Source organism: Corylus avellana, chromosome 7 (genome assembly GCF_965113065.1).
Source record: "Corylus avellana chromosome 7, dhCorAvel1.hap1.2, whole genome shotgun sequence".
In the NCBI taxonomy this organism is placed as follows: Eukaryota; Viridiplantae; Streptophyta; class Magnoliopsida; order Fagales; family Betulaceae; genus Corylus; species Corylus avellana.
Genome location: NC_142496.1, coordinates 11,083,576 through 11,106,068, shown reverse-complemented (window position 1 = coordinate 11,106,068; position 22,493 = coordinate 11,083,576). Strand labels below are relative to the sequence as shown.

At 37.9% G+C, this 22,493-nt stretch overlaps 1 protein-coding gene across 2 annotated transcripts; it reads right to left on the bottom strand.

Annotated features, from left to right (window-relative positions):
* Positions 1-1,405: 1,405 nt before the first annotated feature.
* Positions 1,406-20,835, bottom strand: TGH (SWAP (Suppressor-of-White-APricot)/surp domain-containing protein). 2 transcript variants are annotated; one of them, XM_059597460.2, is made up of 16 exons: positions 20,517-20,835; positions 19,274-19,364; positions 18,914-19,008; positions 15,819-15,922; positions 13,454-13,515; positions 13,286-13,360; positions 12,316-12,467; positions 11,689-11,764; positions 11,486-11,572; positions 11,261-11,338; positions 8,577-8,742; positions 7,616-8,105; positions 7,076-7,432; positions 6,870-6,998; positions 6,089-6,307; positions 1,406-2,324 (listed from the first exon to the last, which is right to left on the bottom strand). In XM_059597460.2, the coding sequence occupies exons 1-16, from the start codon at positions 20,649-20,651 to the stop codon at positions 1,563-1,565; spliced, it is 3,078 nt and encodes a 1,025-aa protein (XP_059453443.2). In that variant the 5' UTR covers positions 20,652-20,835; the 3' UTR covers positions 1,406-1,562. The 2 variants fall into 2 exon arrangements, with proteins under 2 accessions (XP_059453443.2, XP_059453445.2); XM_059597462.2 differs by lacking the exons at positions 15,819-15,922; positions 18,914-19,008; positions 19,274-19,364; positions 20,517-20,835 and adding an exon at positions 14,793-15,107.
* Between the last annotated feature and the right edge of the window lie 1,658 nt (positions 20,836-22,493).

The window sequence follows — 22,493 nt, the reverse complement described above, 5'->3', positions numbered from 1 at the left end:
GTGCATGACAAAAGGGGTGGAATCAATAATTGGAGAATCTGGTAAATCATGCACCTGAATCCAAAACGAAGAGTGGGAAAACTTCATTTGAGATAGGGGAACACTACCATCAAATTCATTTATGATCAAAATCTGTCTATCAAAGGACCATGGCCTTCCTTCAAAAATACGGTTTTTATCCTCCTGGGTAGAGAATTCAAAATGCCATACGTTCCCCTGGACCTCTTTGAAAATCACACTGCCTACCGTTCGCCAAAGCCTTCAGAGAACAGATCTGAACGCTTCTTTATTTACCCTTATCGTATCCCCAATTCTACCCACCAAACACCTTCCACCAATTTCCCGTACCTCAGCGACCTCTATGTCATCAGCCATCTTCTTTCTTCTGTCCGTGCTCACTGCCAGTATTGTTCTACTTCGTCCCACTCCACAAACCTCCTCGACGGCTGCCCGCAGAAGACTTCCCCTCACCGTTAAGGTTTTTCAGAGAGAAATTTGAAAAAGTGTTTTGATATATATATAAAGGTGGGCTTCACTTAGGCAAGCAACCAAGTCGACACTTCGTAGCCTTTGTATTCTCTCTATGACAGTTCTGTATTTTAGCCGTCCATTTCTACGCATGAGGGAGATCTAGAGTTTATAGAGTTTATAGTAATAGAACAAAACAAAAATTCATAAAACGAGAAGCATGGATTTTAAAGAAAATATATATATAGAAAAATTGAAATAAATATTATTTGATTAACTTTTAGATATAAGAAATGTCTTTCTTAAAATTTATCACCTTAGACCTCAAAATCTATCGAACCAGTCCAATATACACGTCTAAATACGATTGATCAAGTCTCAAATCAGATCATTATCACAAAAAGTGTCATATTACATGATTTGATCTAAACTCATATCAAGTTTTTCAATTAAGATGATGTTTTTTTTTTTTTTTTTTGAGGTAATTAAGATGCTGTTTCAATGCAATAGTTGAAGACTTTTCTAGGAGTTTATCCCCAATATTGATAACGGTTATATAATTCAACTGCTTAAGAATTTTAATGATCAACAAAATAATAAAACCAAAAAAAACACACAAACAAATGTTTGTATTTTTTCTTATTTTCATACAATCGCGCAAATAGAGAGAGAGAGAGAGAGAGAGAGAAGACCTACAAGATGGCGCTTGTAATCGACCCCTCAAATCTCCCTATAATAATAATGTGGGTTTGTTTGTGGTTAAAGCTGCCTCCACAATCCCTTTCTCTTATATTCTTCCTCGTGTTGTCTCCGTAGATCCAAAAATTATCCTTCTGTGAATCCCACGTCTCACATTTCCTCTCATACATCATCTGGAAGAAGAAGAAGAAGAAGAAGATACTCTCAATGTAGCAGAAGCAACAGGACGCCTTCCACCAATGCTAAAATTCTTATAAACAAGTTACATCATTTTAATTATAATAGTACAATATTATTACTCATCTCTGGACTGGAAGCATGTAATCTATTCACAGGTGAAACTATTCAATTGAATCTCATAATCATCTTCCTCAAGGCATCAGTAGATTTCAATCTCAATCCCTCTTTTTCCGCTTCTCTCTCTTGGGTTCTCCATGTTCTCTGTCACTCTCGTATCGAGATCTGGCCGGAGAATCCCTGCTTCTCCGCTTATGATGTTTTGAGTGTTTTCTGCTGCTACTGCTTTTCTCCCGAGATGATCCTTTCTTTTTCCCTTTTGACCTGCTACGATATCGATCTCGATGGTCACTGGACGAATCACCATCTGAATCACTGCTTCTGTGTCGATCTCGCCTAGACCACTTTCCACTCCTCTCATCTTCGGACGATGAACTCTTCTTCCTATTTTGGCGACGGCTTGAGTGTGTTTTCGATTTCTTATCCTCTTGGGCTGGATTAACCTCATCAAATTTCTTCCCAGATGAACCAGTCTCCATATATAGGCTAACACTTCTGTCTGAGTTACCATGAATGAGTTCAATTTTCTTGGACCTGCCATCTTGAGCCATCTCCAGGTCATCACAACTCCCACTAATAGGGGTGGAAGATGGCTTATTTTTAACTGGAAGAATATTGGCATCTCCTGCATTGGCATTTGCAGTTTCTATTTGTGAAGCAGGGTCCCTGGCCTTACTTGTTGAGGACGGCACATCAGGGGGAACCTCTAGGCCTAGTTCTTTGCCCAAGGATTCCAAAAAGTCACCTGCAATTAAACGATTTAATGTCGTAGTAGCTGCTCCAATTTTCTTTTCAGGATCCTCAACTTTGTTGAGACTGGTGTTTTCCCCTTCATTATCTGAATCATCAGAGAAAATAGCCTGCACAAATGCAGATGGTTAGTTTTATTTCAATAGAAAGTAACTGCACATTGGACTCATGGAATATGCTCAAGTCTGAAAGAAACACTCATAGGTTATTTGTCATCTCATGAATGGACAACTGTTGAACATCTACTAATCCAAGCTGCACGATTTAGGACCAAAAAAAAAAAAAAAGAAAAAAAAAAAAAAAAGAAAAAAAAAGAAAAAACCCAGTTGCATGCAAGTTTACTTCATATACAAGCTTTAGTATTAAACTGGTTAAAAGCGAGCAACACCAGAAGTATGGACTGTAATTTCAGTAAACAATTAGCATTCATGGCTGAACCATAGGAGCTATCCAAGAGAAAACATTTTCATTATCTTGGTCTAATCTCCACAAGGTTTAAAATCAAAGATGAGCATTCCGGCTACCATGGGATAATGAAAAAGTGAAAGCTTTTTCAGAGCAAAAATAAAGATGTTTTTCCATTATGGCACGATACATCTTATGAAGTTTTTTTATCAACATATTTCAACTGGAAGGAGAAAGAAGATACTAACAGGAGAAGCATTCAAGTATTCTCAAACACACACAGATGGAAAAGGAAGCTCATTCCACAAACTGTTGGGGCTGAAAGAGACGAGCTAAATTGAGCAAATTGTGTATGACATATATAGCAATACTTTATTTTGCATAATAGAACTCCAACTATACATAATATCATTTTTTTTTATAAGTAATAAGAAGTTTTATTGAAAGCGTAAAGGTGCCCCAAAGTACACCGGGAGTATACAATAAGATCACCTAACTAGAGAGAGAAAAGCCAACAAGGAAGTCATTATAACTAATCGACACTGGAAAGACATACGCTACAGTCCAAAGATACAAAGTGTGGAAACAATACGATAGTAAGTCTTCCAATGAACCTTCCAAATCCTCAAAACACCTATTATTTCTCTTCCTCCATATACACCAAAAGAAACAAATAGGCACCATCTTCCAAACCGCAGCACTCCTCCTCCTTCCCGAAGACCACCAACAGGCGAGCAAATCAGAAACCCGTCTCGACATCACCCAAGACAACCCAAACTGCCCAAAAAAAGGGCACCACAAAGCATAGGCTACCTCGCAATGAAGAAGGTGGTCCACAGTCTCCTCATCCCTCTTGCACATCCAACATCTGTTCGTCACAATCACATGCCGCTTCCTTAGGTTGTCTAGGGTCAGAATTTTGCCCAAAGCCGCCGTCTACACAAGGAAACTTGCCCTCGGCGGAGCGTGTGTACGCCACACACTCTTCCAAGGGAAACGCCTCCTTTCTGAACCAACCAAGGAAGCATAAAGGAGTTTGACCTTGAACTGGCCTCTTTTGGAGGAAATCCACCACAGCCTATCTTCACACCCTCGTCTCACTTGAGCAGAATGCAGCAACCGGAAAAAAAGAGGCAAATACATCCACCTCCCAATCATGAGCTCCTCTAGAGAAACTAACATTCCACTGATTATAACCACCCCTCACCTCCAAAAGAGCCGCAACTGAAGCATCCTTCGCACATGCAATACTAAAAAGTCCAGGGAAAATTGTCTTGAGAGCCGTATCTCCACACCACACATCATGCAGGAATCGGACCCTAGTCCATTCCCCAACCTCAAAACGCGTAAAGCCTCGGAAATTATCCCATTCCTTCCTAATATTCTTCCATAACCCTACCCCAAAAGTACCTCCGCACTCCAAAGAGAACCACCCTCCCCATAAGCTTCCAAATTTCGCATCCACCACAACCCTCCACCAAGCATCTCTTTCTGCACCGTAACGCCACAACCATTTTCCTAGCAGTGCGCGATTGAAGACCACTAGGTTTCTAATCCCCAACCCGCCTTCCTTAATTGGAGTGCACACCTTCGACCACTTCACCAAGTGGTATTTGAACTCTTCACCTAGCCCACCCCATAAGAAATTACGTTGTAGCTTCTCGATGCGCTTGGCAACGCTAACCGGAATAGGGAAGAGAGACAGATAATAAGTAGGCAAGTTAGCAAGGGTACTCTTGATAAGCGTGACCCTGCCACCCTTCGACAGGTACAACCTTTTCCAACCAGCCAACCGCCGTTCTATCTTTTCAATCACTTCATCCCAAATATGCTTAGCCTTATAAGGAGCCCCCAACGGCATACCAAGGTATTTAATAACATAATATCATTATAACGAATAACTCATTGCATAAATATATATCTCATTACCATTAGGTGCATACAAAAAAGTATATTAATTCCTAAGAAAGATAGTACTGAAATTGATCAAAAGAGGGGGGTATCCACAAACTATTACAAGTCAACTACATTGTAAGCTCCAAACACAAAATAAAAATAATAAGACCAGGTATCTCCATTGAAAGTTGAGCTCCAAGCTAGATTCACAGAAATAAAATCATCCAATACCAGATCCAAACTGAAGTTCTCAACATTTAACACCAAATTATGGGCCTCGGCTAGTGCTTCTTTCATAGTTATCCAATTAAAATAAAATAACAAAGATAATTTACTAATTTCGTTTGCAGTTTTCTTTTGTTTTTTTGATGAATTCTTTTGCTAATAAATTAAGCTTTCTTTTTTATTCTTTTTTCTCCCCGTTTTTGCTGAATTAAAAAGTCTAGCATTCACACTAGCAAAGAATGATAAGCACAGATACGCTTGCATTTCATCCCCCGGGCCTGGGACAAGCAGCTCATGCCCAAGCCCAGATTGGTCCAACAACTTCATTTCGGCGGCTGCAGAAGAATCACACCAGGCTACCAAGTACTCGATCACTCCCCTCACCTAAAATGGTTCAAACCTCGATTTGTCAACAGTTTTCATAGAGGGATTTGGCATAAGTGATGTGAAAAAATTTACAGCACCTATGTTGTAGTTTTTAAAGGGTACAGATTTGATTTTACTTTCTCTCTCTTCTCATGAGACCCTTGAAATTAAATCTAGACCCTTGAAAAAACTACAGCATAGGTAGGCGTTGTACTTTTTTTTACAGCACCTAAGCCAAATCCTTCATGGAGAACCTATGCCAGGGACGGGATGGATTGTCACAGGGGCAGTTAACATTTAATGTTACCTGACCCGTGACAAGGGAAGGCTTATCGGGGACACCCCTTGCCAGAGCAGGTTACCTTGATTCATGGACGGGCCACACACAACTCAATCAAAAGGAGACACGTGACAGGGTCGTACGAAGGAGGAATGGCCTTCTACTAGAGGGAACATGGTTCAAAATGAGAGGTAAGCAATTCATTCACCCATTCACAAAAACACACCAACTCCAGCTCTCCCTCTAGGGGAAGAATGATTTTTCTAAGTTCTCAACCAACTTAGGCATCGACGGCATCCCCCGCCGACTCACCCCGACAAGCCTCTAAGCCATTCTTTTCATCAGGTTCAACTGCCTCAACAACTTTCAAGTATTTCCTTAAAATAATGGGATCATCAATATACATGTACACAACAAAACATGGAAAACAAAAATATATATATATATATATTGAATCACTTTTCAACTAAACTTAGAAGTTGAATTTACGCACTAACAATTATATTCTTCTTGTTACTCGAGGTGTTCTTAAAGTTGTTATTAATTCTCATGTGATATTTTGGGATTTCAAGGGAGTGAGAAGGCAGAAAGGGAGGCTTCGATATAGACAGGAAAAAGCAAAGGAAAAGGCACATAATGCTCCAGATTGCCCAAAATATTCAAAACATTAAAAATAATTATGATACTACAGATTGAAAGTACCTTGTACAAGTCAACTGGCCTCTCAACATTTTCAACTTCTACCTCAGCTTCAATTTCCTTATTAGCTATGTCTTGGCTTATTCCTTGAGCATCAGACTGAGGTGTAGGAAATGAGTCTCTATTTACAGTGACAGTCTCTTCCACTTTTGTTGCTTTGGCAGAATCTGACGTAAAAATAAGACTATCAATCTTGCTCCTCATCCTTGGAGCTGGAGGTGGCTGCAAATGGTGAAAATATGTTGAGCATGTATAATATTCTGAGAAGCAAAATTATAGGACATCTTCAGTAATGTGCATCCATTCAGTGACAAGGAAACGAAGTCCAATTTCTTTTATGGAATTACATACAAAATATGAAAAAAGGAAAGAAAGATAAATTATGCCTCCAGCCTAACTGAACAAGAATCTTAATAAACCAAAACAATATAGCTGCTCTGCACGGTTATGTCAATATTGCACCATGCATTAAAATAATAGTAATTGTAATTGTAATAATTATGAGCATGTATGATAAAATAATAGTAATAGCCAAAATGTTCATTTGTAGCATGTGAAATAAAAAGGAACAAATCTTGCAAGTCAGCAGAAAGAAGGGGAGAGAAAACGGATAAATAGAAATGGTACAGGAAAAAGGGAGAAAGGAAAAAAAAGAGAGGAAAAAAATAAAGGAAAGAAACAAAAAAAAAAAAAAAAAAAAAAAAAAAAAAAAAAAGGTAAAACAAAGAGAAGCCTATAATAGTGCAGATCAAGAAAAAGACAGCAGGGGAAAAAGCGCAATAACCTTCCCCATGTAAGGATCAATGAGATCAAAGCGCTTGCATAAGACAGGTGAAGGACGCCATTGGTGTTCTTCACGTTTTGGGAACATTTTCTTTGTTATCAGATCTTCAACTCCGGTATCTTTAACTTGCTGTTTCCAATAATTTCAGTAAATTGAATCAGAAGATACAAACTCAAAAATCCAAAATCTCACCACCTGGAGCATACCTCTACTCCACCAGAAGTAAACTGCATCCCTCCAGTTGCTGAAAACTCCATAAAATGCTGTGTTGAGAGCTTGCTGTCTTTGCCCCACTGCCCTTTCTGAATGGCTTCAGCTGCAGCCTCAAAGTCTAATCTCTCACGAGCACGTGCTGCTTCAGACATATTACTAGCTCCACTAGAATCTGTAGTGCGAAGCCCTCCTTGATACTTCTCCTTGAGAAACTGCTCAAATCTTTCTTGCTTTGCAGGATCATCTTTGAAAGGCTTCGCAACTTGCTTTGAGGGATCATCTTTGAAAGGTTTCGTAACTTGCTTTGCAGGATCATCTTTGAAAGGCTTCGCAACTTCAGGCAACCCACCCTAAAGTCCAGTGTTAAGAAAGAAAAACATCAATACTAAGACATAAACCAGTTATGCATTACAAAGTGGTAATCTAAGGAAATTGAAACTTTAAAAAATTGCAATCCGGATTGCTGAGAAAATTAGTAACACCAAAAAAAAAACACAAATCAAAAGGAAGATAAAATGATGTATGCCACTCACGAATGATGCAGGTTTAGTAAATGTATCCGAAAGATTGAATTGGAGATGAATGGCTTCTGAAGAAGCAACAGATGAACTTGAATCTTTAGCACTTCTTTCCAAGGGCTTTTCCCCTAAGATTTTACCCCGGCTCTCAGCTGTCATCTTCTGCATACTTGAAGACAACTTCCCATCCACTTGCTGCTTTCTTTGATTGGCACGCTTTTGTCGCTCCTCCCACAGCTTCCTTGTATAATAATCGTGGCCATTTCCCCCAGTAAGAAAACTAAATAATGGATTCGACTGATTCTTCTCTCTAGAAAGGTCCTCAAATAATTTACCGCATCGAGCTACTAAAGTTGCAACCCCTTCAATTAAGAGTTTCAGATTACTATCCTCTGGAGGAGGGACCTCTGGTGGAGGATCATCAGTAAGCTTGTAGTTTGTCTCAAGAGGACCAGGAAATTTGTGCTGGGGTACAAAATCTTTCGGAATTACAGGAGCATCAAACCTGAAGAACAATTTCCAAAACCATATTACAGTTATAGTCCCAGAAGAACCGATGAAGAGAGGAACAGGTGGAAATAACCACATCTTTTTCTTTTTCTTCTTCTTTTTTCCTTTTTTGAAAAAAGAAATCATGTTTTATTATGGCTTCTCATCCCATCCTAAGATTAAATATATCCACAAGTATGAGAATTTGACTGAAATAAGTAATGAAGAATAAATAATAACATACACACATCATTACTAATGAAAGACATACCAACTTGTATACATCACAAAACTAGAAATTTTGATTACCAGTAGGCTATATTTACTAGCCTTGTCGAGGTTTAGGAGTTGTCGGCACATTAAAATTGGAAATTTGCGGGATTGGGATTCTTCTATCATTAAAAAAAGAAAAAAAAAAATATATATATATATATATATATATATATATATATATATATATATATATATTATTGTTAATAACAACTACCGTTCTAGCTGGTAGTCAGAATTTGATGCAACTCTAAAGCCAGGCAGCACTCCCTGTTCCTTCACCACAAACTTTCTTTTACTATCTATCATCAATCTTGATGGCTCTTCAACTAATCTTGATGGCTCTTCAACTTCTTGAATATAAGTATCCTCGAAGTCAAACCCTGAACAAGAAGTTTACTTAGCTGGATAAAATAAATCATTTGCATTAGCATAAACTAAAAGTGAAATTGATAAAGGGTGACTGGACAGAAACGGTACCCAACATAAAAGGTTCAAATAACTATTTTCTTATCCCAAAAAAAGATTTGATCAAGAACAAGAAGTACAAATAACACATTACACATCTTAGGAAAAATATAATCATGTATGTAAAGCATAAATTCAAAACCTTAATTCTTTTTAGGAAAATTGTCCCAAAAAATCTGAGTTTTGTCCCCGTGACAAATAAGGATTTGAGTTTTTAATTTTAATAATTAAAGATCCAAGTTTTGGACTTGCGAGAAATAAGTCGTTTTATTATATTTTTTATTGAGCTTTTAACCAAAGACTCGCTAGTTGTTATCCTGTCCACATCAGACCAATAAAAACGTGTCATATGTATCCAGATGCACATCACCATGCCACATAGGCAATTACACTAAAAAAAGGGGGTGGATCTCCACCCCCATTGCCACCCTCCACTCCCGGAGATGGAGACAGTGGAGGGTGGCTCCACTCCCACAAAGGGGGCAGTGGGGGTAGCTCTATCCCCACCCACCTCTTTGTGGGGTGGAGCCACCCTTCACTGCCTCTCTCTACAGGGGTGGAGGGTGGAAATGGGAGTGTATCTCCACCTTTTCTTTTCTTTTTTTAATTTTTTGAGCATAATTGTTTATGTGGCATTATGACGTGGATTAAAATACACATGGCACATTTTTTATTGGTCTGATGTGAACATGACCAAAGCTAGAATGTCGTATGTTAGAAACTGTATGGAAAATATGATGGAAGAACTTATTTGTCACAAGGCCAAAACTTGGGCCTTTAGTTGTCAAAATTAAAAACTCAAGTCCGTATTTGTCATAGGGGCAAAATTTTGGAACTTTTGGGGCAATTTCCATTATTTTTAATTTAGAGGCAAATTCCTATAATATGAGGAGAAACATCAAAAAGTAGAGACAACAATTGTAAGTTATGTATTACAATGAGTTGGGTTTAAATTAATAAAGACCAAAGCACTCGTAAACTCTTTCTTTCTTTTTTCTCAAGGGGAAGATGAATAGCTCAATTATTAATCATATAAGAGCTTATTCTTCCTCAAAGCATCCAATATCACAGGGAAAGATAGCACAAGAGAAAAGTCATTATTCATGAAAAAACCAAAATCCAATGTTCTTAAAACAAGACTATTCACTACCCCATAATTAGATCAGGTCAGTAGTCAATGGTCTCAGTGTGTCACGGTAGTCGGACCATGATGTCATTAGTCCTCATGATATCATAAAAAAATCTTTTTTTTTATAAGGAAAAAGAGTTCATTAAAAAACCCAAAGGGCACAACTAAATATATAAGAAGTATACAAGAAAAATACCCAGCAAATCATAAATATTCTTATTATGAAGGGAAAATAGCAAAATAGCCCCTTGTAATTAGGCTTTCAATTAATTAAGGTCCCGTTTAGTTCACGGAATAGACCCCAGGAATAGCCATTATTTCATTTGGTAAGGAAATACTCATAAGAATAGCTATTCCCATGGGAATAACTTTTACTTTACGAAGTGGAAAAAGACAAAATTTTCCCAAAAAACCATTACTTTCAAAATTTTCTTTTAACCCATAATTTTTTTTTATTGAATTTAAAAAAGAAAAAAGAAAAAAAGAAAAATGTTGAACGGCAGTGAGTGGCCGGCCACCCACCACAGGATCTGGGGGTCGTCACACCGAGCACCTTGGGGTAGACCCCTGAGGTCCTCCGAGGGAGGTGACCCACATGGGTGTGAAGGAAGGGTGGTGCGACTCCACTCCCTCTATGTGTGGGGCTGGGCATCTCCAGCGCCTCCACGCCCTCTGGGCATGGAGGGTCCCACCCCTTTTGTGTAAGTTGGGGGGGGGGCACCACAAGCACATGAGTGGGTGCGACATCTCCATCCTCCTACGCAGGGGGGGCATGACGCAGGAGGTAGTGGCATCCCCTCTGCAAAAGGGGGGCGAGGCGCCTTCACCCCCCTACGCATGGACGCCTCCATCTCCTTGTGAAAGGGGGTGGCTAGGGCAGCCCTTCTGTGCCCTCTGTACTTTTCTTTTCTTTGCTTTTTTTTCAATATTTTTTCTTCAGGGTAAAAATAAGAAATTCACAAGCATTTTGTTGGAAAGATTAACAAAAATTTCACAAACATATCAGCAATAAGTCTTACAATATTCATATTCTTTAATATGTGCATGCCATTTTCTTATAGTTTCTGCGTGGGGTTTTTCAATATTAATATCTAAATCAGTCAGGTCAAGTTAAACGTTGCTGGAGCAGCGGTTTGCTGATCCATTGTAGTTGCACAGTTAAGGTGATCCAAACTCAGTCTGACATGTTAGACCAGCCAGTCACGCCAAGGTTTCTAAACATTGCAAGAACCTCTGTAAAACATGGTGACTACTAGCAAGACAAATCCTTTACAATGCTGATTTGAAAGCAAGGAAATACTGACCAGATGCATAGACATCCTCATCTTCAGCGTCAAGTTCTTCAAGTGCCCCAATGCCAAAACCAGGAGCAACATTTCCTGCTGATGAATTCAAGCTAATACGTCAAATGAACCTCAAGACAAGAAACCCATGCAATCAAAACAGAACAAGAATCAGAGACAGATGCAGCCGTAAGCATTATAGCGAACAAGGACATGTAAACCAACTGATCAGATAATAGATCTTACACTTGAAACCAAAAAGATTATCTTTCAATGAGTAGCCTTTTCTATTTCCAGTCTCCCACTTCCCAGACGTGCGTGATCTTTTCTTTTCTGAATGCATCATTTTTATAAAAAAAGAAAAAAAGAAAAAAAAAAAGGGCAGTTTAGATACACAGTTGCATTGCAGCCATCATGAAGTTACTAACCCATTTTGAGAAATCACATACCCCTAAACTCAGGAGCATGCTTGTAAGGATCAAAGCCTAAACCATGCAAGTCCTGCTTTGGATTGAGCACATAAACCTGAAGTAAGAAAACATTGTCAGAGACATTTTTTACTGCAAAAGAAGATGGACCTCCTAAAGTTTTAATGTGATCAACTGAAACAACCATCATGAACATTTTCTCAAGAAGAAAAGCACTCAAATTTTTTCAATATTTTGAGTTAGTTTTTTAAAAGAAACACAGAGTCATTAGTCAGTCCAGAGAGTCATAGTACTACAATTACCATAAATTATGTTCTTAACTAAAATGGCTATTCAAGGATGACCTTGCAATTCATTGAAAGCCGAATCATATCATACTAAAGCATAGGCATGGTTCAGGAGAAAATTTTATTTCACATGCAGTGTAACCGCTTTGGGGCTCCACAAACATAATAGTGTACGAAGATCAGCCCACTAATAAAAGAAACATAAAAAAGTATATAAATAAACGGACATGAGTTTTTAGCAAATTCATAAGCTTAATTTGTGGACAAAAAGATCCTGAAAAGAACTGTTCATCACATATGCAATTTGATCTATACAAGGGCTCAAAGGTAGAAAGCAAAAAACCATGGGAAAATTTCTCACAGGTGTGTTTTGATAGGATTGGACATCATCATTAGCACGCTTCTCAGTAAAAAATTCAAGGTCGCCCTCAACAGGCTCAGAGTCAGTAAGCTCTGCTTTAGCATCATCAGAAGAAAATGCCAAGAAAGCTTTACGAGCTTCTCTACGAGCATCTGTAAGAAGTAACAAAGACATGAAGTGAGATATGTTTGTGCAGAAGTCTAGTTAAACTAGCAAAAAATGCCATCAACCAAAGCAGAATCAGATGAAACCATAAAATTGATGGGAAATGAACTTCCAGCCTAACAGAAAACTGTTAAGTACAGATTTCATAGTTGCATGATTAACATATTGTAATATAGAAAGACAACTTCAACAACTAGCAGTAGATGGCCTTTTCAATTCTAGTGGAAGACATGAGTCCTAGAAACACCTGAAAAACCTGAAACTTGATTTACGGATGTTTCATAACTCACAACATTCTCTTTCTGCCCAACTATTACAGTTGAGAGAATAATATCTGAATGATATACTTGAAGAATATTCTAGAAAAAATTGTGGCATCAAAAATACTCCGTATCAACATTTAAGTTGTCATACCAGAATTCACACTGAATTTTTGTCTGACATGGCACTGAATCCCACAAGATAAGATCTTGGTGTGGGAGGGGGGACAAATAGAAGAGAAACTGTTACATGTCAACAACTTATTACACGTGAATCTTGCCAATTATAGCAAGAACAAAAGACACATGGCAGCATACCAATTTCATTCTATAAGACTCATGCAGACAAGCTGCAAGCATTCAGTACTGTATATAAGATAAAATTACCCCTTCATACTCATTCCTAAAATTCTAAGCCCCAGGTAGTCCCAGGCCCAAACAGAACACTCCTTAGTATAAGAACATCAAGATGCATGCATAAAAGAAAAGCAGCTGATATAAATAAAAATAAAAGACCCAAATAAATCTTGTAATGAAAAAAATACCATATAGTGAATTTGCACGGGAATCCTTAATTGCATGACCATGTCGCCATCCCATCTTCAGCAGTAATTTTACACCTAATCAAAAATAACAAAGAAGGGTTATGAGATTCAAAACTCGCATAAAAAACAACATTTCCATAGAAATAACCAATATTAACTCAAACAAACCAATAGACTCTGTGGCTGGAAGAACTATTTCATCCGGAACAGGTCCAGGAATGGCTGATGGCCTGCAATAGACAACAAACATAATCAAAACAAACCAGAAAAACTTTCATGATCCCATTTTCTGGGAGTAAAATATGTATCAAGATATATTTCAGTTACTTGGAACTCTCAAAAGAAAGAAAGAGGAGGAAAGAGCAGTTCATAAAAGCCTCAATAGTTACTAAAATAAATTACCGTAATTATTCAGTAAGCAAAACAAAATTTATTATTCAGTAACCAGAACACGAGTCAAGGATGGCAACTTTAACCACCCCGTTGGTTATCCACACCAGCCCAACCTGAAGGTGGCTGGTTTTCTCTGCTGCCTTAAGGGACAAGACAGGGACACAGTTTTCTATTAAAATCCGAGGAGGGTTTGGAGTGTGGATAGGTTTTAATCACCCTGCCCCTACTCAGCCCTGAGTATGTATATTCATATGTACATACAAATATATATATATATGTAGATGCCTTCGCACATGATTGCTTGGCAGAAGAGAGCTTGGTCCACATTCAAATGCAATTTGAAAATTTACGCAAGGTAAAGACCTCAGTTTTTTACATGAAAAAATTAGATGGCCAAGCAAACGTTCTTTTGTACATAAGGTAAGACTGGTGTGCATAAAATATTTCCATTACTTGAAAATGAAATTTTTTTACCTAGTGCAACAATCTGATTCATTTGATATGACATATTCCACTCCTCTGGTTACACCACCTAAGGTACAAACTCCTAATTTAAGTTTTTTTTAGATAATTAATAAACCAATCTCATTAAAAGTGTATATCGCCCCTAAGTACACAAGAAGTATATAAAAGGAACCACCTAACTAGCATGGGCAAAATGAACAAGGAAGTCACTATAACTAATCAACAAAGAAGACACATACGCCGCTGTCCAAAGAATGTATGCACAATTTTCCACACCATAGCACTCCTAGGCACGTATGCACAATTTTCCACACCGCAGCACTCCTAGGCCTAGTTGAAAAGATTTACAAAACGTTTAGGCATAACCCAGGACAACCCAAAACGACTGAAAAAAGCACTCCAATTGGCGGAAGCCACATCGCAATGGAGAGGAAGGTGATCGACAAACTCCCCACTCCTCTTGCAAATGCAACATCTGTCCATCACGATGATGTGTCGCCTCCTAAGATTATCCAAGATGAGGATCTTGCCTAGAGCCGCCAACCATACAAAGAAAGCCACCCTCGAAGGCGCTTGACTCCACCAAACACTCTTCCCAGAGGAAGTGCCTACCTGCAGAAGAAGCAAAAAAGCAATAGAAAGATTTGACCTTGAACAATCCTCTTTTGGAAGAAGCCCACTGCAGCTGATCTTCACGTCCTCTCCTAACTTTCACTTGATGCAAAACTTGATAAAAAGAAGCAAAGACATCCACCTCTCAGTCTTGTACAGCTCTTGCAAAACTCGCATTCCACTGATTGGAGCCACTCAAAATCTCCAAATTATCTGCTATAGAGGCGTCCTTCACACAAGCGAGACCAAATAGAACTGAAAAAATTACCTCTAGCGCCGCTTCCCCACACCACTGGTCATGCCAAAAGCTGGTCTTGGTACAATCCCCCACCTCAAATCTAGTAAAGTTAGAAAACTTTTCCCACCCTTTCCCGATATTCTTCCACAACCCCACCCGAAAGGCTCTTGTAGGCTCAAGAGAGCACCACCCTCCCCAAAGACTGCCATATTTTGATTCCACGGCTACTCTCCACCAAGCCTCTCTTTCACGCCCATAGCGCCACAAACATTTGCCTAAGAGAGAGCGATTAAATACCATCAAATCCCTGATACCCAACCCTCCCTCAGAGATCAGAGAACAAACCTTAGACAAACTCATTAAGAGATATTTTATTCTAACAATTCAAAAATGAGGGTTATAATTAACACTTTTTTTTTGATAAGTGAGGGTTATAATTAACACTTGAATGAAAGCATTCAACTAATGCAACAAGCCAAATGACATCTCCACTTCTCATAATTGTAGGATGGCAGTGAGGTCATTGGTTTTAATCCATTGACTGCATATGTAAATTAACAAGGCCTAAGAGCTTTTTCTGGCCAAATACTTTGCCCTATATGTTTTGTTCACCAAGGGGACTAACTAGATAGCCTACAAAATTAAATGTAGCACACAAAATTAATATCATAGTAACAAAAGTTGTATTATTAGCTGTACAGAGTCAAAATTCAATGTCTCAACAGTTGCCCCGTTATCCCAAGTTCCAACCCTTGCAAGTCAACCAATTGAATTATTGATCCAATGCTATGAATTATCACCAAAACATATAATCAAATGCTTAACCTCTGCTGCTGTTCCTTCTCAGCTTGTTTGTGAGCCACTTCGGCAGCTGTAAATCCAAAAGTATCAAACTGCAAAGATGTCCCCAGTGATTGACCTTCAAATTCCTAGAACACAAAAGAAAGAGAATTAAACAACTGATTCAGAATCTTATAACTAAAACAATAACCTCAACAACATAACTTCCTCAATCTCTATTCACCACATTTGCTATAAGACTTAAATAGATGAATGAAAGTGCTCTTTCCACAACACACAGACCACATGAGAAAAAGAAAATTGAATTTCAATAATCAGATAGGCATTCTTATCAGAAAAAAGTTAATAATGCAAAAATTAACACATACACACCTATATATATTAACACAAAAAAAAAATTCAACAAATAAACATAGAACACACACAAATTCAACAAATAAACATGGAACACATCTTGCAACAAAAAAAAAAAAATCCATTTACTTTCTAAAAGGACATACACTAAATAAAAAGTAAATCTATAATTTCGATGCATGAATACCAGGAAGTATGTGGGTTGCGCCCCTATGCGCTCTTTTTATATATCATCATTACTTATCAAAAAAAAATGAATACCAGGAAAAGCTAACAACAAATCATGACTATGCCATTTTCTCTCTCTCTCCAAAATTTCGATGCATGTATACCAGGAAAAGCTAACAACAAATCATGACTATGCCACTCTCTCTCTCTCACACACACAGCCCATGTATCATTGGTGCCCTCTCAAAGTGCAGTGTTTCATACTTGAATTGCACTTAGCATCTATAGCCACAAAAATAAAAAGTAAAAGCTTTATCCTCATTTTTAGTTATTTGGTGTAATCCTAGAAGGCATAATGTGAACGTTTTTCCCTGATAATTTTTACTGTTACGAGAAAAAACAAAATAGGCAGAGTCCCTTCTCATCTCCTAACCAATGGCATCTGAATCTATGTGGCCATTGGACTCAGCCTCCTTCGATGGCCAGCCCATCTCCATATCAATAAAGGCAATCCTTAGCCCCCCATTCCCTCCTAGCCAGCCATCATAAAGAGGCCCATGACTTCCAAATCCACACAGCAGTAACAATGGACGTTATCTGGTTTGCTAGAAACAACTTAGCCTGCAATGACTCCAAGCCCGATATTCCAACCATCCTGAGACAAATCTGTTCTGCCTCCCGAGCCCACAAGAATGCCTGGGTTAACTCAAGCTCAGGCCACAATGCATGGAAGCCTCCACCTCCAGGCCGCCTCGAAGTCAACTTTGATGTGGCTATTAGGAAGTCTTTTGCTGTGGCAGCAGCTGTCCTCAGCGATGACCAAGGCTAGATTCTTTCTGCAACAGTTGAATGCCTCCCTCCGCAGGATGTCAATGCAGGGGGAACCGCTTGCTGCTTCACTTGTAGTGAAATCTGCGGCCTCCTGGGGGATCAAACCCTTGCATCTGGAAGGGGACTCCCTGGTGGTTACCTCGGCCATTAACAACCAGCCTCATCTCCAACAGGTAGATAGCCCCTGCTATCTCCGACATCAACCAGTAACTCCACACCTTCCCCAGCTGGACTGCTTCAAAAGTTAGGGGAAGGTGTGTATGGAATCTTTCCCGCCACATTACTGCGTGTCTCGTCAAATCCGTATTAACAGTGGCAAAGACCTCCCTTTTTTATCTCTCCCCCTTTGTATTGATTAGAAAAATAAAATCATTTAAAAAAAAAAAAAAAAAAATTGGTAATAGTATATAGTTCCATTGAACTGCAGCTTCCTCTTCAGAAAATAAATTGGCAGGAAAAAAAGAAATAGACTTGAATCTCAGGGAAAATTTTCTTCTGATACTTTTTGTTTACATCTAAAAATAACTGAACCATGCATAATCAGGTCATTAATTCAATCAACCTCAGGACCTTTTTTGAAAAACTATGGGTATAATTGGATGGAGGGATAGTAGAGCAAAGGAGAAGGGAAGCTGGGGAGTGGGCTACACCCTCCTATCTACTATCTAGATGTGAGAGAAATTGTAAGAATACTGCGCTCTTGGAAGCAAGAATACCTTGAACTAATAGTTGCATCCATGTCCAATATGCGTTAAGGAAACTTTTTTTGGTAAGTGTGTCCAATAAGGAAACCCTCAGATATGATAGAATACTGATATGATCTCTCCCCATCCCGCTCAACGATAAGTATGTGTGGCATGTGTAATTAGTTTTATTATTTAGGCATATAATATGGCTTTGAGCATTTGTTGTTGTCTTTTAAACTAGACATTAACATAACATCTGCTTAGCAATATATATTTATATGTTAATTAATTAAAGTATCCACGTCATGTCATATCATAGCTTTCAAGAATTGATGTATCGCATATATGCATTGCTCTTATGTCATATCCCATATCCATGTGGTGGCATCTTAGTCGTAGGCTCTCAAATCCCCTTTTTCAGTTCCCTCAAATTGGAGAATTTAAAGGAAGAGGATACCATGTTTAGTGAATTTTCCTTTACTTCCTTTTTCACCCTTGCTAATTCATTAAAATTTCAACAATGTCTAAACAAACCTTCATCACTTATTTCTCCCCCATTACCAATTACATAATACTTTATCATTTCCTATCCATTCATCGCACATACAAACAAGAGGAGGAGGGCTACCTACTACGTAGTCCTATCTCCCCTTGCATTATTTATTAAAACATTCAAACAAAAGTAGTGATAACTATTCCCTCTCTCCTCATCCTTTCATATCTACATCCCCCCTATCCTCTACTCCCTAGACAATGTTTGAAATTCCCAAAGAATAAGAATAAATCACAACCCTGAGTCATGAAATACTACAAAACATGGGCCTATCATCCTCTAATAAAAATAAATATATAAATTTACACAAAGTATATAAATTTTTCATGCCATTAGAAGTCTACTCTCCTCATGGATATTTCATTCTAGAGACATAAAAATCCTTTAAAATGGAAAATATGTCGACTTCCTAAACATGTACCAAATCCCAACAGTTACAATCCCTGCAATGAATTCACAAAGTCGAGATGCTAAGTGAAGCAATATTAAGCAAACATATATCTTGGCAAGGCCAAAATGAAACATACAGATTTTTCATCTTCATCCAAAAAGTTCAAAATGCTCTGCTGCTTGACTTCAGCTCTATTCTTCCGGGATGATATAAATGTTTGTGGAGCCCACCCTGCACATTTGTTTCACTCAGTTTTTTTTTTTTTTTTTTATGAATAATTAGAATTTTATTGAAAAAAGGGCAAATCCCTTGTGCATGAAGAGTATACAAGAGATCCAAGGCCATAGCTGCTACTAGGGTCTAGAAAACAAATCAGATCTACCAGATCCGAAGGGAAAGTTGGGAACATATCCTAAACTCAGTTTTATTGTTAACCTACACTCAGAACTTCATTTCAAAAAAAAAAAAATACTGATTCAAATTTAAATAAGAATACCCTCTTTCGTTCCCACAGTGTTGTAATAACCAGCAGAAAAACCTCCTGTAAATGCTCCATGAAATCTTCTTCGCCCTTCTTCATCTGTAACCTGGAGAAAAAAAAAATCAAGAGGAAAAAGAATCAGCATTAGTAAAGACCTGTCATCTCTTTATCATATGCAATATCATAAGCTGAACCATTTTAAAAAATCTTTTACTTTTTATTTTATTTTAAGCAACGTAATAATCTTCAAACCAGATTTGTAACACTATGGCCAACTTTAGCATGGTTCAGATGCAATTCAAAATCTAAGGGCTTCATTCAAAACCAGATTTGTAACACTATGTGTCGGAAGCCTTCACCTAGAAGAGGATTAAATAGGTGCATGTACCACAGTAGTTCTTTTATGTTTCAGTATGCTCTCTTATGTTAAGACTAAGGTTCAATGGTTAAGTTTTAAAGGGATGAGATGTAGTAATAGAGATACAATGGTTTATTTATTTATATTGAGATGTTTAGTTTGCTTTTATTTTCAGTTTATAGAATTCTTGTATCCTTGCGTTCCTGGTTCGAACAATGCATAATATCGATTTCCTACAGGAAGGGGGTGTTAGAAAGAAATCCAATGATGCACAAAAATCATGATCTCTGCATCATCATAACACGCCCTATACCCTCTTAAGAAAACCACTATTTCAAAAAATGAGGAAAATTTTATCATCTAAAATCTCGACTACAACTGGAGAGTTAACAAACAATAAATTTCAATATGATCGATAGCACATTTCGAAGTTAGATAGGATGATTACTGCACAACACTCCCATTTTAGTTGCCGAGAAAATGTAGTAGAAGCAAAATTTATATTACTTAACATTTAATTTCAATTGCTGAAGTGTTGAATTTCAAACTCTCAAATGATAACATTAACTTTTTCGCTTAGGAGTTTTCCTTTTTCATGAAGCACAAAGTTTTTCATATTCCTTTTCCTGTTTCCACCAATTTAGGGTTTCGAATGCAAACGTTTTCTTGTTTCCAGTTCCAAACAAACAACAAGGTTCACCAAAACTCATCCTAACGCAATCACGTGGCTCCATGACTCCGAACTCTTTCGCCTTTACATCGCAACCCGAACAAACATTAAAAACAAAAAATTACCAAAAGGCAATCAAAATCTTCTTTTGGTTTCACTATCCTAAGCTTTCCCAGGAACCAAACAAGAGGAGGAAAATGTGAACCAAGAGTTAGTAACTTCAAGCGTACCTCTTGCTTCCAAACTGGAAGGCTTCGGAGGTTACCGGAGGCCTCGGCTATGGCCTTCTTCTTACGGCTAGTAAACTCTTCCTCACGCTCTATCGGCGTTCCGTGGAACACGTAATCCTCTTCGTCCGAATCCATTTTTTACTCAAATTATCAGAAACGAAAATACCAGCTGTGATTTCCAAATTAAATTAGAGAAAATGAGGAATTTCTGTGATAGATTAAATCCTTAAGAACTAGGGTTCGGAAAATATGGTTGCAGAACGAAGAGACGAGAGTGTAGAGAAAGAGAGAGAGGAGATTTGATGCTGTCACCCGAATACGGACTCAGTTGTGTTACAGTTCGATTTTGATTGGCCGGTAGTGACACGTATTTTTCAGCATGCCATGGATTTTTTTTTTTTACATGGATTTCGGACAGGAATTTGGGAAGCTCTTTTAGGAATATCGGTCTTAATGTATATATAGTGAGTGTAGCACTGCGATTTTGTAATCAAAAGTAAGATTTTAAACTAAATCAAATAAACTGTATAAATGCATTTTTTTCTAAATTGTGATTTAAAAATATAGAATAATTTCCGTTTTCAAATTGTATGTAAAGGGATGCGTTTTTAAAAATGTATTATTTTTAATATTAAAGTATGATTTTAAAAGTTAAATTGCAATTTTAACAAACGTTTAATTACGTTTTTTAAAATTATGTTTTCAAATTCTACGTTTTAAAATTGCTATTTTTACGTCGCACTTTTTGAACTAATAAAGCCAAATGAAACCTTAGAGCTGAGGTCTATAAATAAAAAATAGAGTTTTGTTGGATCACTTGTCTGATGTTGTTTAAGGCATAAATTGATTGGATAATTATTTTTAATCCTCTATTGCAATTTTGTTGTCCTTGTAACATATACCTAACGGGGTGACTGTGATTAGGGGTGGGAATCGGTTCGGTTCAGAAAAGTCATTATTGGTTGGTTAACCGAAATTGTCGGTTATATCGATGAATTAATCAATAGCATTTCGATAAAAAATTATTTCGAAAATTTCGGTTAATTTTAGTAATCAGTTAATTTTGGTTAATTAATTGGTTAACCGAGGGCCTTTTAATTGAGCCAATGATATTTTAAATGGGCCAAAAATTGGTTGTTTTGGGAGCCCAAATTTTTTTTGACTAACAAGCCTAAAATAACTTATTGAACATTTTTTTGAGCTAAGATCAATCTTGGGGGCCCAAATAACAACCATAATTTCAGTTACTTTTGGTTCGGTTCAGTTAACCAATAAAAATAATTTTATATCGAACCGACTTTGGTATAAAAAATTTATACCGATTTTCGCACCATAAAACTTGGTTGATCGTTAATTTCGATTCAGTCATCGTCGGTAAGTAGTTAATTTGCCCACCCCTAGCTGTGATGGGTAGTTGTAAGATGACCAATCATGGTTGGTCATGCCACTCATGGCAGAACTAGAATATTATCAAAATGGTGGACAAAACCAAAAAAATAAAAAATTTGGAGGTAAACATTAATTTTAGGGTTAAATACTTTTTTGGCTCATGTGGGTTAACAACTTTATTTTTTGTCTCATCGGTTTCAATTTAGAGAAATGTTAGGGATCCCGAAGGTTTTCCCAAATTTTGGTTCCAGAATGATGTGGCATCAGCCACGTTGCAGTAGAAAGCAAAAAATATCAAAAGAAAAGAAGCTTCTCTCTTCTCTGACGGCTCAAGCTACAAGAAGTCAAGAACCCCCCTCCCTCTCCCGCTCTCCCTCCTTCGCTCACCCTCCACCGGCGACCTCCGTCGCTCACCTTCTCTCTCACTTCGGCTCAAGGGTTCCAGCCACCAGCGAAGAAGAACGGGTTTTGCTCTCCCTCCCTCGCTCCTATCTCTCTCACTCTGGCGCAAAAAATCTCTGGCCACCGACGAAGGCTCTCACTCTCTCCATGCGTGAATCTGGAAGTCTTTGGCCTCCAACACGTACA